Source organism: Pelmatolapia mariae, linkage group LG23 (genome assembly GCF_036321145.2).
Source record: "Pelmatolapia mariae isolate MD_Pm_ZW linkage group LG23, Pm_UMD_F_2, whole genome shotgun sequence".
Lineage (NCBI taxonomy): Eukaryota > Metazoa > Chordata > Actinopteri > Cichliformes > Cichlidae > Pelmatolapia > Pelmatolapia mariae.
This window is the reverse complement of record NC_086246.1, coordinates 37,539,328-37,559,092: the sequence shown is the minus strand read 5'-3', so window position 1 is coordinate 37,559,092 and position 19,765 is coordinate 37,539,328. Positions and strand designations below refer to the sequence as shown.

At 39.5% G+C, this 19,765-nt stretch overlaps 1 protein-coding gene across 2 annotated transcripts in view; it reads right to left on the bottom strand.

Annotated features, from left to right (window-relative positions):
- Positions 1-19,765, bottom strand: part of lpp (LIM domain containing preferred translocation partner in lipoma) — a 178,456-nt gene that overhangs the window by 69,968 nt on the left and 88,723 nt on the right. For both annotated transcript variants that reach the window (XM_063466763.1, XM_063466764.1), the window contains one exon: positions 15,676-15,798. In XM_063466763.1, the coding sequence (XP_063322833.1) occupies positions 15,676-15,798 (123 nt within the window). The remainder of the gene's footprint in view (positions 1-15,675; positions 15,799-19,765) is intronic.

Genomic DNA, 19,765 nt, shown 5'->3' with positions numbered 1-19,765 from the left:
TGAATGTTATTAGCTGGTAACATTTATAAAGAGTATTTATTTTGAGCAAAAACGGGTAAAACTGCAGAACACTGACTCAATTAGAAGAGCACAGTCTCGTGTAGGCTTGCTTTACAATTAAAGCCCGCTCATTAAGCCATAATTATCACCACCTCTGCCTTATGCTGTTGGGCCTTCGTGTCCCATCAAAACAGTTTCGATCCACCAAATCCTGGTGTCCTATATAGCCTGTGAAGTTTCCCAGGAGTCTCAGGAAACCAGACATTAACAGCAAATCCTTTAAAATCCTGGAAGTTACGAGCTGCAGTCGGCATGGATCTGATTTTTTCCAGCACATCCTCCAAAGACCTGCTCCTGTTTACACCTGCTCTTTTCTCCCAAATGAACACACTATGAGAACTGACTCTCATGGCATGTAACGTAACTCAGATCATAACATAACCCTATATATATATATATATATATATATATAAATAAAAGAGCCTAACCTACATACAGTATTGTTCAAAAGTCTTGAGCCACCTCTCATGACCTTATATTTTGCTACGAAAATGAGAAATAGGTGCAGGGATTTGTTGATTTATTTATTTTTGTAACAGGCTGCTGGTAACAAAATGCTTAAAGATATAATTTAAAATATGTTATTTTGTTTCTAAGTTGTCTGCTATCTGTTAACCCAACACTGGTTCCTCCCTTCTGTTAGGTGCCTTGGTTCATAGGTCAGTGTTAAGTGGCTTAACAAATGTTTGAAAATGGGCAGGTACAAGGACTGAACTGAAAAGGAGTAAAAAAGACGAAGAAAAATATAAAACCTGCAGAAAGCCTGGAGAACTATTGCTCAACATCCCTTTTAGAAAGCGTCGCTCCTTGCAACCAAATGATAAAGAATAAGGGGGTGGCACAAGAGTTTTGCACAGCTTGGTTTTTGGCACTAATAAAGTGGGACGTCCCAACTGTATGCAACCCATGATTAAAGCATTACTTCATATCTGGAAGTAATGCTTATCAAAGTATTACGGCCACCACGACAAAAACATTTGCTTTGTTTCCTCTTCATTAGAGAAACCTTTTAAAGAGATTTCTTTCATGTCTTTTTACTACTTTTTGCAATTTTTGAGTAAATCACTGCAGTACCACAAAGCCCTCTCTTTGTTGCACAAAATCCCGGTGTTGCATATAAAAACAGATATAGATAATTTGATATACAAAAGAGCTGCATGTGAGTACATTACAGTATGCACTATTACAAATCAAAACTTGCCAGTTCTTTGTTCACTAAAATAAAATTTCGGATTTTATTATCACAATTAAAATTCCGCTAAAGCTGAAAAATGATATTACCCGTTTTTCACATCCGAGTGTGGACATACAAGCAGCATCACTGATTTCTAAACACCCTCACGCCCTCCTCCCCCTTCCGCCATACACAAACACAACATACAGACTTTAAAAAGTTTCCCCGACCCCTTCAGAAAAGTTAACCCTCACTCTACACTGTAATTCAGACTGACTTTGCAAACAACTTAAGTGTGAAATTTCACAGAGACTCTCAAGAAAGCCTTTTGACACATTAAAAAAGATTAGGAGAGACTATACAAGCCTTTAGGGGGGGCTGAGTAAAACTGTTAACTTTGCATTTCAAACCACGAGGGTGGGGGATTTTTGATTTTTTTGATTTTTTTCAGCAAGCTTGGGGAAAACCCCTAAAGAGAGAGAAGTTCTGCATCTTTTCAGACTCATCTAAGACCTTGGATATTTTTCTCTCAACTTTTTTTCTGCCTCTCATTCGTACAAAGAAGCTGCTCCCCCCGTTTGGCTCTGCTGTCCATTTGCATCTGTCCTTTTCAGCAGTTACACTATGACCATGGAAGAATTCCCAATCAACACTGAGGCGTGCATTAATCTTCCCCCCACAGTCAGGCACAACAGGCACATTTAACAGTACAGTCATGAAATTGGGGGTATCAATTCCCTTCCTAAAATAGTTCCAGATAAGGCATATTAAATATGATTAAATAATGTGTCTGTGGAACGTGGCAAGACCTCTAGCTCTTTTGGACTATCTCACTCTGTTTGCAGATAACACATATATACACACATATAGGGAATGTTTTGTTCTGTGGATCGTTTATCTGCATATCTAATCCTGGTTTCTCCCCTTCAAATGAGCCCCGCTTTTACGAGTGAATATTTCAAAAATGCTTCTATCCTCGCCTGAAATAAATGTTTAATTGATAAACTTTATCGTATCGCATCTTTTTCTCTTGAAACACTACCACTACAACTGGTTACTAATCACTTTGAGACACGAATTCAATACTCGTGTCCTTTGAGAAAGTAAGTCGACTACTGCTGCTCATATTAACAGCAAAAATAAAACAGTATTGGGGCATCAGCCAAATGTGTTTACAACATCTACGACTACTGCTCGCTTATTTTTAAGGGATCGCTACAGCAGGCAGCTCCGCATATTTGACTCGGCATATTTTCACGCCAGATTCAACCCCCGAGGAGTGTGCATATCCTCCCGGTCCTGAACCGCTTGCTAGGCTTGTTAATGTGTAAACCACTACACTATGGAAATCCAACTGAGAAATTATTTTCTTTAAACAATTTATTTAAATAATTAATTATAAACCTTCTTTTTACATTTACATACATGAAGAATATTTTATTCATTTTTTCTGGTACATATTTTTTCCCCCTGTATGATGTTTGGCTTCTTAAAAACCATCTCGATAACCTTTTTCGCCCCGCTGGTTCAGTGGCATTGCTGCAGAATTAGATGCAGCTCTATATCGCAGTAATATTAGAATAACCTATTAGTTTATATTTTCCTTTTGCACATTCTTCGGAAATCCTGATTTCTATTAGAGTTGTGAAAACATCTGAATAGATCTGGTCCTACTCACTGAAGAGATGAATGTAAAAATATCAAATTCACAGATCCAATAAAAAGGGCTATGAGTGATTTCAATGAAAAATAATAGAAAATATACTCTAATTAGCATTTTCTAATACTGATTTTCCATAAATTATGTTTAAATTTATGTTTGAAGCCCATGAGGGGAAAAATATTTATGCAAAATTTTGTGAAACTGAATTATTAACCAAGCACTTGCTCTAAATATTAGATCCTTGTGTCTACACAGACAAAACCTGGGAAGTAAGCAGCTAACGTGTACATTTTAATATAAATAAATACATTCTCGTAGTAGCTTTTAATGATTGAAGATAGTCATTTACATGCATGTCGTAAAGGAACAGCTGTCTGAACAGACGTGCAGCAGTTTAAAAGACAATGATTAAATGATTAATGGACTGAGGGTTAACTATGTTTTTATAAAGGCATACAGCAAATATATGGGGTGTGAACTGACCTAGCAATCTAGATGATTTATCATTTTATCTTTAGTCAATAATTGAAAGAAACAAACAGGAAAAAATACATTATTATCATCTGATGATGTATTTTTATGTGTAAAAGTGTTTACAACAGTAATCTTAATAAACAAATTCAACTTGCAGTTTATGGAGATTCTCAAACGACAGCATCCCTACTGTGTTGTATGAAATTTGGATTAATATAATACAGCCACACTTCTATGTTTAGGGTTAAGGAACTGTTTTCTATTTTCCCATTTACAGTAACTAATATCAGTCTGTGGAGCTCCTGTACAAACACTTTTGAAATGCACACAGACATGCAGGCAGCTGTAAGATGTACATGACATGGAGATTCTATGCTCTTACCACCAAGACAACCTAGAGACGTTGTAGTTGAACATTAAGTCCATGTTTCAAAATTCATGGTTATGTAATCCCTTAAAAAACTAGGTTTCAGGGGGAAAAGTATGTAATATTTCTAGGATGATGTAACAACATCATACAAAGTAGGGCGTATTACTCACTGATGCAACTGAAAAATCATTTTCGGGAATACTGTGTGAAAAGTTACCGATCGTGGCACTTCTGCAGGCTATCTTTACAAAAGAGGGAAATGTGTGTTTTGTAGCTCTCGCACAGCAGAAACTAATTGTTTCATTCACCTCCTGCAGAACTACAGGCCAGCCTCTCACCACACATCTCTGACTCATCTCTGTAATGAGCTCTCTGTGCACTTGTGACCTCTCCCGCTTCGGGAGAAATATTCGGCTGTTGAAAACGTCCATCGCTTATAGTGTGTCGATGTCATCAATCCCAGAGATGGCTATCTTAGAAGCTGCGCGCGCTCTCTTGTGTACTGTAAGCTTGCGCGTGTTATGGGGTATACAGATAATGCGCGATGACAGCAGTTGACGGTAAGCCTTTTAGCATTGGTATTCGATGATGTAAAGAGGCAGGTTACACACACTGTCACAGCTTCCTGGCTCAAAGTAAATTTGTCATTGGTTCACCCTGTTAATAAAAGACAAAGGGGTGATACTACACAGTTTATTTGACTAACGAACATTGACGGAACACACAGAGCGCCTGAAGGCGTGCGCCTCTCTCCACAGTTGGCTGCCCCTGTCAAAATTCAGAACCTGCTGCCAGATTGACCTTAAGGTCAATGGGTGCCACCGGCACTGTGGCGACATCATTGTTCCATACTGCAACAAAGCAATCAAAGAGAATTGCAGTGTATAAAACAAACTGAGAGGAAAAACTTAGACACCAAGAAGCCCTATAATTACAGCACTGGAGCGTCGTCTCGATACAGTCCGATCAGCTCAGGGAGATGAGCTGGAGAACAATCGCGCACTGTGTCAGAGCCCCGAAGAGCAAAATATCCATTGCAAAAAATAGTTGCCTACAGCCTTGACCTTTAATAAGGAATAACAGGCTGGCTAGCATACATACCAGTGTCATGACCAGTGACAGCGGCACAAGCTGGAAACAACTGAGGCTAATATTACTGAGCTGTCACCTCTGAGCACAAAAACATTTTGTCCTCACAGCTTGAACTGCTTATGTGTAAAGCGCACATTTGTTTGGCTTCAATTTGTCCTTAAAGGCATAACAGCAGCCGGCTACTCGCGTTCACTCTGACTGACCTTTTTTGCTACTATAGTGTCACTACATGCACTCTATTGTAAGTGTTCCTCAATGAAAATTTAGAGCAAAGTTTGCCACTGTGGTCACAGTTAAAAGACGTAAAGGGCAACAAAACAAAGAAGAAGACGGCAGGAAATGGCGAGGTGACGGAAGGTGAATTTGGACTAAACATCAACCTGAGGCTGAGAAATGGTCGACCAATGGTGTTCTACACCAATCAGCCACAACTTCTGAAGACTCATTAATTATCTCATTAATGGGTGGGTTAGCTCACGGCGTCACTCATTCGGAAAAATAAAAATAAACCAAAGAGTCCAATCTGACCCACAGAAAAGTGTGAAACAGTGAAAATAAGAGATATTTGGACCGCATCCGGAAGCACACCCCCGATGACAGAATCTAATGTTTCGGATCTTGTGTTTCTTACAATATTCTGACACATTTATGAATATAAATGTTAGAATCGTTATTGTTCTGGCACCTCAAAAGCAACTAAATGTGGAAAGGATGAACAGCACACCTGAGGGGATTGTACAAAAAACTGAAACGGTGAAGCGTTCCCATGAGATGCCTCCAGAGTTTGAGCCTAACAAGAGGAGCTGAAGAAAGGTCATAAACCCTATCACACTCTCAGGGAGCCGAGGTACCACCGCAGAGGTCTATAGTCTATATTTTCTGAGATCGCTCAGCAGACGCCACGATCAGTGGGAGATTTGGGAGCAAGCAGCGCGAGCCTATCATTCTGCCATGTTGTGACAGTGAGTGCCAGACGCAATGCTCTGCCTGTTGAGAGATGGGAGTGTCACAGTATGGCTTGACTGGCACAGTGTGAAGTAAGGCCTCCTTAGGGCACTCATGTGGTAAGATCCATCTCAGCAGCATTTCAAGCGCTCGACTTTAGCTGAACTGTCAGCACACTTCAATAATGCTCATCTGTTTTGTGTGGACATGACAACTTATTATAGAGACATCAGGATATCTGACAATGAGAAAAAAATGCAAGCAGAACAACGCAGCGCTGTGGCTTTTTCGAATGAGTGACGGTGCCTTTCTATTTGGGATTTCATACAGTGTTAGCCAAAGTGATGAAACATACTGTACCTGCCAGCTTTTTAAATAAAAATGCTTTTTCTGTGTGGGACAGTTGGAGAAATAGGGCACACATAAATGCACATAATACTGCATAAAATTACAGCAAATTTAAAATTGACTTGAGTTTGTCTTTTAAAGGGAACCTACTGTATTTTGTTTTTGCTTATTTTCTGTATTAAATATACATATATGAACAGCTCCGATGGGACAGGCGGAACAGCTTTACACAAATGCAATCAGGTGAAAATTTAACGAGCAGACTCAAAAGATAGTCGCACGTATGACTACTTTATTAGCCCCGACTTGTTTTTAAACCATCTTCTTGGGAGCCTATCCCAAGGAAGAAATTGGTAGTGACAGTTCAGATAATGTTTTGACCTTAAGTTACTTTTATTCATTAATCTACGTTCATACTTTACATGACTGATAATTTAGATGGTTGTGAGTGCCCTCCAGGCTGCTAGCTTAACATACCCAGACAGACAAACTACGCACTACGCAGCTGAAAACTGTAAACTTAGATTTCAGGCTTCCAAACATTATATACTGTATATTCTAGTGAAGTAGTAATTCAAAAGGTGCCTCTTCAGAACAAGCCATTGCTTGCAGCTATACAGTACAATAAAGTGTTTAACCAAAGACCCAGCGACAACTTCTAGCATGAAGACAAAGTAGTGTATAGGTATATATACCTACTCACACCTGACCTCGTTTACAGACAGCAATGCATGATTTAGCTTGCCTTCATTAGTGACATTTATGACTTCATTATGATTAAGCCCCAACATTTGCTTTGATTTTTTATTGTCTTATTTACATTCTTATATAAGCTGGTGTGTAAAAACAGATAGCAGTAGTGGCAGGATAATAAAATACATAAAGAAACATTATGGTTGCATATATCGTCTATAAATAATTAAAAAATCCTGGTGCTCAGGACCAGTGGGGTGTGAGCCTAAACCCATTGAACCACTGGGATAATAAAACACTGGTGGAAACCTTTTAAACCCCACAAAACTGTGTGCTCCACTTTCTGGGGACGATACTCAACATGTAGATCAAACAAACTGCTGTCGAGAGAAGTGAAGAGCGCAAAAACCATAAGTCAGAGAGCCCTCAACTTATCGGGTGACAGAAATTGTCTAGAAAGTGTCCAGTCATTTCTCTTTTCTGAAAGGCACCACCATGATCAGCAGTCATCGTTCCAGACAGCACCAACATTTGCACACTAAAGTTCCCTGCATGCGTGGAAACAAAGAAACCGCTTCGCTGACTGGTTTTTAATTGAGGTGGAGCCATGAGTGTAAGTGAGTCGCACAACCTTGCTCCCAGAAGCTGTGGCACTGCCAGAGGGCAGCCTAGTAACAGTTGAGCATCTCTCCCTCTTTGAATCCATCTGGAAAGATGCTACCTCAGTTAAAGCACCGCACACCAAGACACCATCAAACGCCTCCTGATGCAGCATGGCACAACTGGGGAAGTTTACTATGGGGGTAAGTGTATGTTATTTAGTGAGCCCGGGCTTTCAATATATTATTCATTGTGCTGCACATTATTGTTTAACAGCGAGTGGAGCCATCAGACGGGGAGAGCTTTTTAATTTCAACTTAAATCTTATCATAACAGACTGAATCAGATCAGAACGAGCTGCTGCTGCTTTAATGGAGAAAGCACATTAGAATTTAATTGGGACAAAAATGTCACTGGTTATTTTCGGGGGGGGGGGGACCGGTTACTTAATTGGTTATACAGTGGATAACTAGTAAAGTACATTAGTGCTGTGTACACATTTCTCCTCAAAAAGAAAAAACATGTTTGCAGACTATTTGTTTTAACTTCTTTCATATTAAAATAGGACTCAAATGAAATGTCTTTGAGCTTCAGATATGACATTTCCTATTCCGAAAGTCAACACATTTTACATTTTACAGCATGTAACAGGGATTAGAAACAACTACAGTAATTACTGCCTGCTGTTGGCGGACTAGGTGACACTTTTTGCTTCTGTATTTTCCCTTGTGCCTGTTCGTAGTAGCAGAATATGTTCTCTATAGTCAGCCAACAGCAGGGCACCAAATCCATCAATCTCTGCCTGTGAATGCAATCAGTGTGAACAGATACAGATACACCAATAAATCAGATTTGACAGAGTGCAGATATGTGGATTTTAAAATATCCTTAAGACGAGAAAGTTATACATTTATTCTTATATCCATCCACCATATTTAGCTTTGATGTCAAGGCACGCATGAGAGTTGAAATATTCTGCTTTCTTCTGACAGTTTACAAAATAAACTGGATGTTGAAGAATCTCAGTAGGAGGGCTGCTGATTCATCTGATTACTAGAAATGCACCACAGGTCAGTGTGAATTAGAGGTTACAGGAGAAGCTTCTGCAGCCTCCACCAAAGCAGTGGTGCTGCTCTGGTGCTTGATGAGCACACTGTTTTGACACTCATCTGGGCCTCCTTGTTAACTCCCCCACAACAGATCTGATGTGCTTAGACAGGCCTACACTGCATATTAGTAGGGCTGGTTGGGCTCAGATTTCAGAGCATTTCACTTGCAGGACTTAGCATGAACACACTCTCCTGTGTTTCCTCCGATCACCGTGCCAAATAAAAACAGTTATTAAATATTCAAACAAGGTTTCGAACAAGCAATAAGCCAGTGATGGAGCGCAAAAAAGTGGCCCAGTGGTGGCTGCTTGCTGTATTCAAAAAGCAGTATTTTCATTCTTTAATTCTAAATAGTGTGTTGGTGATCATTTTTTAAATTAATGCTGCACAAATAAGGTTTACCATAAAGATCTGCACCTCCAGCAGCTCCACCTGGGCTAACACCCTGGGTTTTCATACTCATCCTGTCTCTAACTTCCAGCAAGAGCTCGGTATGGTGCAATACCCCAGCGCAATTCATTTTAAGGGGCCTAGTTGATACCCGCTTTGTTAGCACAAAGTAGCTAACTGAAGTAGATAACACTGGCAAATTTGTGGGAAGATCAGTGGTTCCAGTAAGCTACACTATATGGACAAAAGTACTGGGCCACCAACACATTAGACCTACAGGAGCTGCTCAGACATGGAAACCTATGCCGCGAAGCTCCTGGCTCACAGTTTTTGTGCTGATGTTGATGCCAGAGGAGGTTTGGAGCTCCGCAGTTACTGAGTCAGCAGAGCACACGCTACATCTATGACTCAGCACACGGCAACCTTGCTCTGTGACTTCATGAGCAGTTGTGGTTCCTAAACGCTTCCACTGTGCACTTTGTGGAATATCTAGGTGGAAATGAATTTAACGAACTGGCTTTAGAATGCTGCGATGCCCATCTTTATATACTTTTAGTGGTTTCAAACAGGTCAGACGGCAACACGACTCTTGGGCCTTAAAGTTTAACATCTTTTATTCTTTGTTATGTATTTTGCTTTTAGATATATATTTATGGCAGTTTTAGATGTCCCTGAACTTTTCACTTAGAACAGTGATTCTTAAAATGTGGGCTGTGGTCCCTCAGTGGACCATGAAGCTATTGCAGTTCAGCAATGAGGTGTTTCAAGGAGAAAAAAAAAGAAAAACAATTTTTTTTAATTTCCGTGTTTCTAATTTAAGCTAAAATATTTAACTTTAAAGAAAAAAACAGCAAGAAATAATAAAACAAAACAAAACAGCAGCTATCTGAAAGTAAAAGTATTAATGTCGAGCCCACCTCAACAAGCAAAATCTTACATTTGGAAATGGCAAAAATGGCTTGAAGTGTGTATATGCAAAAAAAATTCATTTGAACAGCATAGCCTCTTTTAGCTTAATGTACAGCCTGACAGTCATGCCCACAGAGGACAGTGTGTCTGTATTATGAGTATATTACATGGAAGGCTCCAATCTTATGAGTAAAGATAAATTAAATTCATTTACAAGGATGCTTTGCTGCTATAGATTTTATGTCAGTGATTGTAACCTTGTTAGAGAGCTCTGGAAGGCAAAAACCTGTTGTATAATAAAATATGACATCTGTTTGGTTCTACAAAGCAGCACGCTGGTGTTACGAGAGCGACTGCATGATGTCTGACTGCAGTACATACCTATTTTTGGACAGAAGACACTTTGTCCTGTCACCGCAAGAATAGCAAAGGTGTAAACTGATCGTATTTAAACAGTAAAAATATTCATTTTATCACTTTGTTGGCTGCAGTTTAGATTTTTCACAAGTGAAGAAGAAACAGAAGTGAAGCCAGTGAATCTGTGCACTGTTAATAGAAATTATTTCTAATAAACAAAATGACATTTAAAGCAACAAATCAGTGAAAGAAGATTAAAGAAATTCTCTTTTAATAACATTAAGATGCTTTTGATTTCACCAGGAATAACAGAAACCACTAACTCGATAAAGGCCGAAACATTATTATCAGCGTTTCCTTAATTTCTGCTGTCACAGGATAAAGCAAGCAAACTGCAGCACAAACTTAGTTAACTGTGTCAAATAACAAATGGTATCTAAGATGGAACTGGAGAGAGAACAAATGGGAATTATATAATGATCACATTTCATTACCCACTGTTATGCCACAGAGAATACCAACTAAAGCAAACAAAATTGTTTTGATGTCTGTGAAGCATCAGTGCCGGCTGAATGTTTGCAGGAATGCTACTTAGATTTTTATGAATGAGCAGCAACGTCCATTTCAATTTCATCTGGGAGGCGAGCACACATAAGGTCCCCTCTCTGATTCCAAATTTTCCGTCGGGAGGGAAGAGTCCTCTCCTAGAAGCTTGAAGGCAGAGCGCAGGGTGGTCTATTGATTTTGGAGTGCTGGCTGTGTGATTGCCTGCGCACAGAAAGCTTAAATCAAGAGCACTCGTTGCTCTTTTGCTTATACAAGTGGAAGATTACTGTGCAGCAGTTGTACTGATGCTAGAGTATGAAACCTGGCCCATTACACACACACACACACACACACACACACACACACACACACACACACACACACACACACACACACACACACACACACACACACACACACACACACACACACACACCAGTGTTATGTTGTACATAATGCATTGAAAGAGCCTGAGCATGGACTGACAGGAGCAGCTGGGTAGGGGAAAAGGTCAACCTGAGTTAATCAGCTAGAATCAGCATCAGCTGAGTAGAAAGTAACTCTGTCTGTGTGTGTGCGCGTGCGTGTGTGTGGGTGGGTGCATATGTGCGTGCATTGCAGAGTGCTCGTAACTCTGGAAAATAAACAATCAAATAGAAAGCTAAATCTTTTACACGGCAACCGCAAAAGGGCATCATGATAGCAGAGAGATGTTGGAAAACTCTGCAAAACGTCCGACGTGAAACGTTTCATTATTAATACATGTCACAGAATGCATGCGCACTCTGCTGAGACACAGGTGGTGTGGCTTCCCACCCATAACCCCGAAATCTCGCAGCAGATTATGATCAAAATAAACACGCAGATCACATCTGACCCTCACAGGTAGAACCAACACGACAGACATACATTAGTTAGTATGACATTGGGAAGCTGGCCTCTCACAGAGCTATACAGGCGCACATCAATTTTTCAAGTCATGTTGACAAAAGCTTTCAGACCCCTGTTAATACACGCTGCACGGTTTTTCTCTTCAGGAAAGGTATGCACTTATCATATATTTTATTTAGGAAAAAAAAAGCCAGCAGCTAGAAGCTTCACATCCCAGAGATGTGCTTCCTTTTATTACACGTGTACGTGTGGGCACCCGTGCATTGTCAGTATGAATAGAAATCCTTATGTGTTTATAAGAAAGACAAAGAGAATAAAGGAAACACAGATGCTTTGTGTTCTCCACACTGTTAAAATTCATGACCTTGTAACACTGACAGCTAACAGCACGTAGACTATAAACAGTATATTGTAGGGCTGCAGTCTGAAGGTCAGCTCTTGTACACTGTACAGCTTTACACAGAAGAATAGAGAAAACAGTTATACTGTTAACTCCACTGTTAAAATGTCTGCTTTCACATTTCAGGAAATCTGAGTATTTTACAGCAAGTTGCCAACTTTCATATACCAGTGAATGACTTTTACCAGTCATTTCGGTGAAACAGATCTCTAATCAGCCCAAAGGTAGAGGTGTATTTAATGTGGAAAGACTCATTTTGTGACTTTATTTTAATGCCACAATATTAGCTCAAATAATTATTTATAAATTAAAAGCTCCAATCGGCAGATTTATGTAAAAACAGCAACTTCAGCAGCTACCTTTGTGATGCTTACAGGCCAGCAATGGCACCCAAGTATAGAAAAAGACTCTGTGGAACTTCACACTTTGTTCTTTTGGTATTGGGGGTGGCAACGATGAGATGAGAAGGTGATTGTCGCTCATGCCTGTTCCTTACATATTCACAAGCTCTGTTGGTGGAAGGGCTCTAGTTACATATTATAGGTAGTCATTGTTTTTAATAAAAACCTCTGATAAGCCCTATAAACTCTGTATAGACAGGCCCTTTTTTTAATTGATTATTTTCATATACATATATATGCATTTTTTTTTTTCAAGCAATTGCAGATAATCCATCTGATTGCCTCAGGGGAGATGAGGGTGCCATCACGTAGTTCAACCCCTGCCTTGGTACACCTTTAAGTCTATCAGAGAGACAGATAATCATTCACAGTCAAATTCCTAACCTAGAATATGAGAGTTTGGGAGAAAACCCAAGAACCTGGAGAGAACCCAAACAGGTAAAGTCCACAAAGAAAGGCTTCAGCAAGCCGGCGGATTCGAACCCAGAACACGCTAACCGCTGTAAGAAACGCAGGCTGGAACGATAAAATTTGAGTTGACTTGCAGACTGGCAGAAATGCAAATGAAGTTCTTTAAAATAAAAAGCAAAGTCACTTATGCAACAACAGAAAACAACTACAAGCATCGATGGTCTTTAATAATTCATAGAAAAACTAGCTGCCAACTGGCACAAGCCATGCAGACCAGATGGAAAGGTATGGAGGGGGCAATAAGTGCAGAATTTCTGCCACAAAAGTTGTCAACCTCAGCACTGTGACTTCAACCAACAAGAGGACGGGATGGGGCAGTGACACTCCGAAAATACAGCACTATCAATCCACATCAACTGTTTAATCCTAAAACCAACAAGAGAGGACCATCAGTCACATACAGAAAAGAATGATCATCACTGTTGACAAGTTAAAATAGTACTCATTACTTCAATTTCAAGATGTTTTTGTAGCTTTAGAAGAGTTAACAGCAAAAACAGGCTATCAAGATTTCACGGTTAGGACCAGCAGGGGGTTTAGTCTTAGGTGGGAACTCAGATGGGCTACCCGCCCACTGAAAGAAACCAAAATGTCAAACTACTCCTTTAAAACAGTCTACCAGCATTAACCAAAAAAATTCCATCCATCCATCCATCCATCTTCTTCCAAATATCCAATTCAAGGTCACGGGGAGCTGGAGCTAATAAAAAGGAAAACCAGCTGTCAGGCTGCGAGTTAGGGCGAGAAGCGGGGTACACGCTGGACAGGTTGCTTTACACTTTACACAGGTTGCTTTACACATATGCATGCACGTGCATCAAACTGTGTCATAGAATCATCAGAAATGAGGTGATGGAGTTTTAATGTACAACAACAAATCGACTCAACATGTTTAAAACGTGCCAAAAAGAAAATCAGCTCGAAAGAAAAATAGTGATTTCTCCATAAAATGCCATGTTTTCATTCATTTTTCATCACTTTATTCATTTTACTTTTAAACAAGGTTCTGTTATTTATGCCGTCCTCTTCTGCAATGTGTTAACTCGTGGCGCTCCAGCAGTTATTTATCTTAACGGCAAATTTTGCTTTTTGCATAATGGATGAAGAACTAAATGAAAAAAGTCATTAGCATTTAATTTTGCAGAATGGTTCAAACAGGTACCACCTCTGGATGAAAACTGAAACATAGCGTAAAATATTATCAAACACGATTCTTGTCCAGTACTACAAAGGCGAGTTCTCGGAAACCTGACAGAGACAAGACAGAGACCCGCAGACGTCCCGATCTGCTCAGACTCTGAATCGACCTCTGTCTTTTTACCTTGTCTGTACTAAAAAAACATACGCTGAGATGTCAATTTGATTTGTCAAAAGAGCATTTCACCATATTTTATGAGCACATAATTTCATGTTATTACAGTTTCCCCACATCAGCACCCACGAACACACTCGCTCACCACAACAGTAAGCATACTAGAAATCATCAAGTCAGGTTTTAGTTATTGCCGTTAAAGCGTATCATTTCAGAGCCGCAGCGTTTACTTCCTTTCTCTCCGTGTCCGCTTTGTTTCCCCTGTGTGGTGCAATAATTTTAACTCTGTGAGCAGTACACCCTTCCCTCTCCCTCTAACCAGAGAGCCAGGAGTCACCTAACCAAAGGACGTCAACACTTGCAATCTTCAGTCTTTGTTTGGCTTTTTCACATTGCACACGTCCCCCAAAATACCATGTTTCTCAGACTACTTGTAAACCTAACTTTGCCTCGTGTGAGTTTCCAAAACCAAAGCATTTTACATTTTAAAGTCGCTGAAGAATTTTTTTCCTGAACTCACACAAAGGTCAGTGGATATAAAGATGTAGATCTCGTATGAAGATACGGACCCCACGAATACTCACATCAATAATTCACAGTCTTAAATTATTGACTTACATATAAATACTTGAATAAATGTACAAGGAAACAAAGCAGATATGGTAACTATTCTATAAATAATCCACAGAAAAAGCAACACCTTTAAGATTTGCTTTAACTCCGCTTTAGCCACATATCCACAGAGTATGAGGCCCCACAGAGAACGCCCTTTCAGGTATTTCATTTTTGCTCGAATATGTCACTAGAGGAATAATCTGCATGTGTTCAAAGCCCCACTGAGCCTTCCTACGCCAAACACAATTGGTTAAGGTTTTTTTATCCGCTTGTCCTACATTCATTGTGTGTCAAACAATTTAGTGAACTGCCCAAGGCTTTGACTTTTTGAAGTTGCCGTTAATATCGTTTAATATCAACTAATGATATAGGTCAAGACTCATTTTGTCATTATTGCATTTTTTTTAAAAGATGCAACATATATGGGTCTGTTTCATGTGGAAACCTAATTTGTATTTTGCAACATTCAACAGTTTAAAAAACTTTAATTATTCTTTGCATTTTTTAGCACACAGAACAGCAGCTACAGGTCTATAAGTGTGCCATTTATTGTGCTAATATAAGTGTTATTGAATGCCAACAGTGGCTGCACTCACATACTTCAGTAAAAGCATTTGATAACAGCGTGCTTCATGTCCTACTAAGGTTTTTAAGTATTACAAGTAAAAGCATCAATTCTGCTGACATTTAGTTTCTGTAAAATGTATTTGACAATATTAAAAGGCTAATGTTTCCTTACAGGTCGTGCATAAACTGAAAACGGTAAAAGTCATTTTCAACTTTGGCCTGCAGTAAATGCCCAAGAAAAGCACAGCCTTAAATTCACATCTGCATGACATTTTGTAGGTTACGTACTTGTGTGCTTCGAGGCTTGTAGGGCGAGCTGCTCTCCAGGTCTGCCAGTATGCTGGTGAGGGAGTCGATCTCTGCGTCCAGACTGGAGCGCCTCTCTTCCAGCGTCTTTTCTGGGCCTTTCACCTGTGAGAAGACGTCCAATAAAGTGTTCAGACTCCTTCACTGTTTGCACACTCTACTGTGCTGTAGCTTTCATTTGAAACATATGCACTAGTTGAACTTCTACATTACATCAAAATTAAAAAACATGTTATTCAAAAAATTTCTAAAATTGCCAAATTTGTGAGCAGATTTCCCCGAACATGAGAAGCACTTTCAGAGCCCAATGTTGCCTCCACCATGCCTCATAAGAATGGATTTATGCACATGTTATAGTCTTGTGTTAGCAATATGGTGACTCTCCAGCATACCCAGACTATAGTTACACCATAGTTAGTTAGTTACAAATCAAAGTGAAGGGAAGTAACACCAAATCTGATTGGTCTCCTTGGTAGTCATATGTTCTGTAAATGCCTGATCAGACCTAAAGTCGTCTCTCTTTCCTGCATTTTAATAAAGTAACTGTTGTTCAGTATTTAAGTGCTCCAACAGTATCATTCATGACCGCAGAAAAGTGCAAACAGACCAGCATACAGATATAAACATCAGCATCACGTAGTCTGTTTCATACTCTCACAGCGGCAGTTTGTTTTTTTCCTTTGTCCAAATGGTAAATCTACCACAGATGCACCAATCGATCGGCCAGTTCCACTCCTTGGCCTTGACCCTGAACCCCATTAGAGGACCACAGCAAAAATGTTTGTGTCAACAAACCTAAATCACCAGCTTAACATGAACATTTTAAAGAAGCCAACAAATGATAAGTGGCTAAAGCTGAAGTGATCCTGAGCTCAGAGCCAGCCACAAACCAGCAGCCTCGGTATTAGCAATGGATCAAAGTAGTAGAGCAACAGGTTGATGTCCTTTTATTTGGTGAAGTTATGAACATACAGTGGTCCCTCGCTATATCGCGGTTCACCTTCTGCAGCCTCGCTGTTTCACTGCTTTTTTTGTGTGCAATTTTTCATGCTTTTTTTTCTTTTCTTTTTTCGTTTTTTACAGCACATTGTGTTCTGCGTCCTGATTGGCCATTGTCAATCAATCTCATGCCGTGTCTCCTGTACAGCACAGAATGCGTTCAGCTTGTCAAACTTACATAAATCTTCGATCACTAGCAGTGTGACTCTGAAGTGCTGTACTGTATGTTTGTAAGTTTTCTCCCCAACAAACAGATGGTTTCATTCTATAATGCTGGACTTATTTTTCTACGAAGGTTTGAACTTTGAGAGTGTTTAAACAAGAGAGAAAAGTGTGAAAATGTTCATGCCTGTCTGAGAAAAGACTATAAAGTGTGTAGTGACGGGTTTTACAGCCTTAAAACATCTATAATAATTGTAAAAAATAAAGTTGGCTACTTCGCGGATTTCACTTATCGTGGGTTATTTTTAGAACATACTACTAAACGAGGGACCGCTGTACTGTAAATTATGAAGTACCTGGCATTAGTTTTGTATCAGCCTTTGTTTGGTAAGGTAAAATAAAATCTGTCAGGTAAAGGTGGGGAGGTGTACAGCGACCAATTTTGAGTTTGTGATTTGTACGCGTTTTCAGCAGGGGAAACCCTTTATTTTTTAGTTCCTGATTCAGATCTTGTAACTTAAAGTTTAATAATTGTTTTTTATAAATTCTTTTAGCGTTTTAAGCTGTAAATTGTTATTGTTATGATTCTCATTATTATAATTATTTGGTAGAAAAACCATAACTGGCAAAATCGGGATCGGCACACTTAAAGTGGAGTCGCCCAAGAAAATTGCAATCTGTGTGTTTCTAATCCATGCATCTTGGTCACAGCAACACTCACCTTGGATGTGGGTTATGTTGTAACAGGTATAGCCCGGGTTCACAGGGTTAAGTTACTGTCACCAGATGCCATCGGCGATGAGTATTTCTAACTCTGTGCTGCTCAGAAATATTCTCTCCTGCTTTTTTCTCTCTGCACTTCTTAAACTTTGCATTACAAGTTCATGTTTCACCTTGACCTCAGACAATCTTTTTGAAAGCCACACATCAATAGCAGAGACTTCGCTCAGTGAGAAAGAAACGATGCATTGTATGAAAGACAACTTTCATAACACGGTGCACTATTCACCTGCTTTTTACTGCTCTTGGATTTACAGTATCTCATTCTTCATACATTATTCATCACAATCTCATCCAGCACTATTTCACATAGAAAGGTCAATTCTTTAAAATCAAAGTCAAACTTTTTTTTAATCCACACTTTAAATGTATTCTGCAGAGGATGCTAAGAATTGCTGTGATTTTTATTTAACTCTGTTATTATCAGAGGAAGCTTGAAAGCATCAGTAACAGGATCACTGCAGCAGCAGTCACTGATTTATTCATCCGCATTTTTTCTGTTTCGCTTCAGAGAAAAATGCAACCTCGACATATGAAAAGACACAAACTATTTAATCAAAAGAAAAACAAAAGTGATGCGCAGAAATCTGGAAAGTAGTTAAAGCGATCTGACCGATAGTGGCACCCGGTTTTCTACAAAATTCCCGGGAATTTCTCCATGGAACGACAGATGTATTTTTAGTCTTCTGAACTATGCTGCAACTGCAAGAAGACTTCTTGCAATTGCCTGTGGGGGCTTTTTGAGTTGGCTGGATCAGTGACTGCTTCTTATTCTAATGTTATGTGTTTGGATTACCTGTCACAATCTATTACAGGCAGGGCTTGCCTCCATTTGGAGCAGAGCTGCTGCTTAAAAACATCTAAGGCAATCATGAGCGGGAGTAAACAAAGCAAAACACTAATGGCTTGTCTCAAATCAACAAAAGAAAAAAACGGGCAAACTTGTTTAACGGTGATAACGAGGAGGATGAAAGGAAACATCGCAGACTTTGTGTTGCGGAGGAATTTGCCGTGTAGGGCTTCGTAATGTGAACTGCAGCCAGGATGAGAGGTTTGTTTTTCTCTCTCCCGCTAAAGGTCTCGGCTTTTACGTGTCATAATCCAGACATCTCCCTCTGCCAGGGGGGATAAAGACGAGCATATTTCTGCTTCTTTTAAGTAAAATACCATTAAATCGCTGATTTATTCATTCACTATGTAGAATTTCTCCACTAAGGCCTGGAGAAAAAGACAGACATTTTTGATTGATATCTTTCCTTTTTTTTCTGAACAGCGTTCTCTTCTGCTCTGGCTGCAGGACACATAATTAAGATACCCGTGGTGTTTTAAGGAATTAAACTGCAGGCCAGAAAGACTCTGCAGTCGGTGTGATAGGAAAAAAAAAGTTCGAGTTGAATACAGGAAAGCACTTTTAAAACTAATTGAGGGACGGAATTTCTTATGTAATTTCAGGCCTTGAAAATCTTTTCCTTCATCTTTCCACACAAGAAAAATCAAGAATAGTGGCAAAATTTACAGCAGCATAAAGGGAACTAAATTAATGTTCATGATTATAACCATCATCCTGTGTTACATCCTGTGTTACATTTGACAGCAGTCCTGACAAAACCAACGATCTCCAAAAGCTGAGCTGTTCACACACAAAGGAAAACAATAATATTTATACTCTTATAAGTTTTGCATTTTTAACCTACGGGAACAAAGCAGTCTGAGTTAAAGGGCCCATATCATGCAAATTTATATGTTATATTTATATTCTGGGGTTTTTCTCGCACATGTCTGCATGATTTACAATTCAAAAGAAACCCTTTATTTATCATATACAGACCACAAATGATGCAGTCCCATCAGTTCAGCCTCTGTCTGTTTTAGTTCCTGTCACCTAAAGGCCCCAGTGGTAATACATGGGAATACATGTAAAAACGGCAAAGAGCTCTATTATGATTAAGGGACGTATGCTGAGCTAGAAGCCAGTTTACGGCCCAGTTTCCTCTTTTATTGTGCATTTCAAATCCATGCAGGTTTCCAACTTCTAACACCTCCCTAGCACCCTTCAAAGGTCTGTGTGTTTATGTGACATTATCACTTCAAGTCCACGGGTTCAGTGGGAACTCGCAAGCATAATGCACAT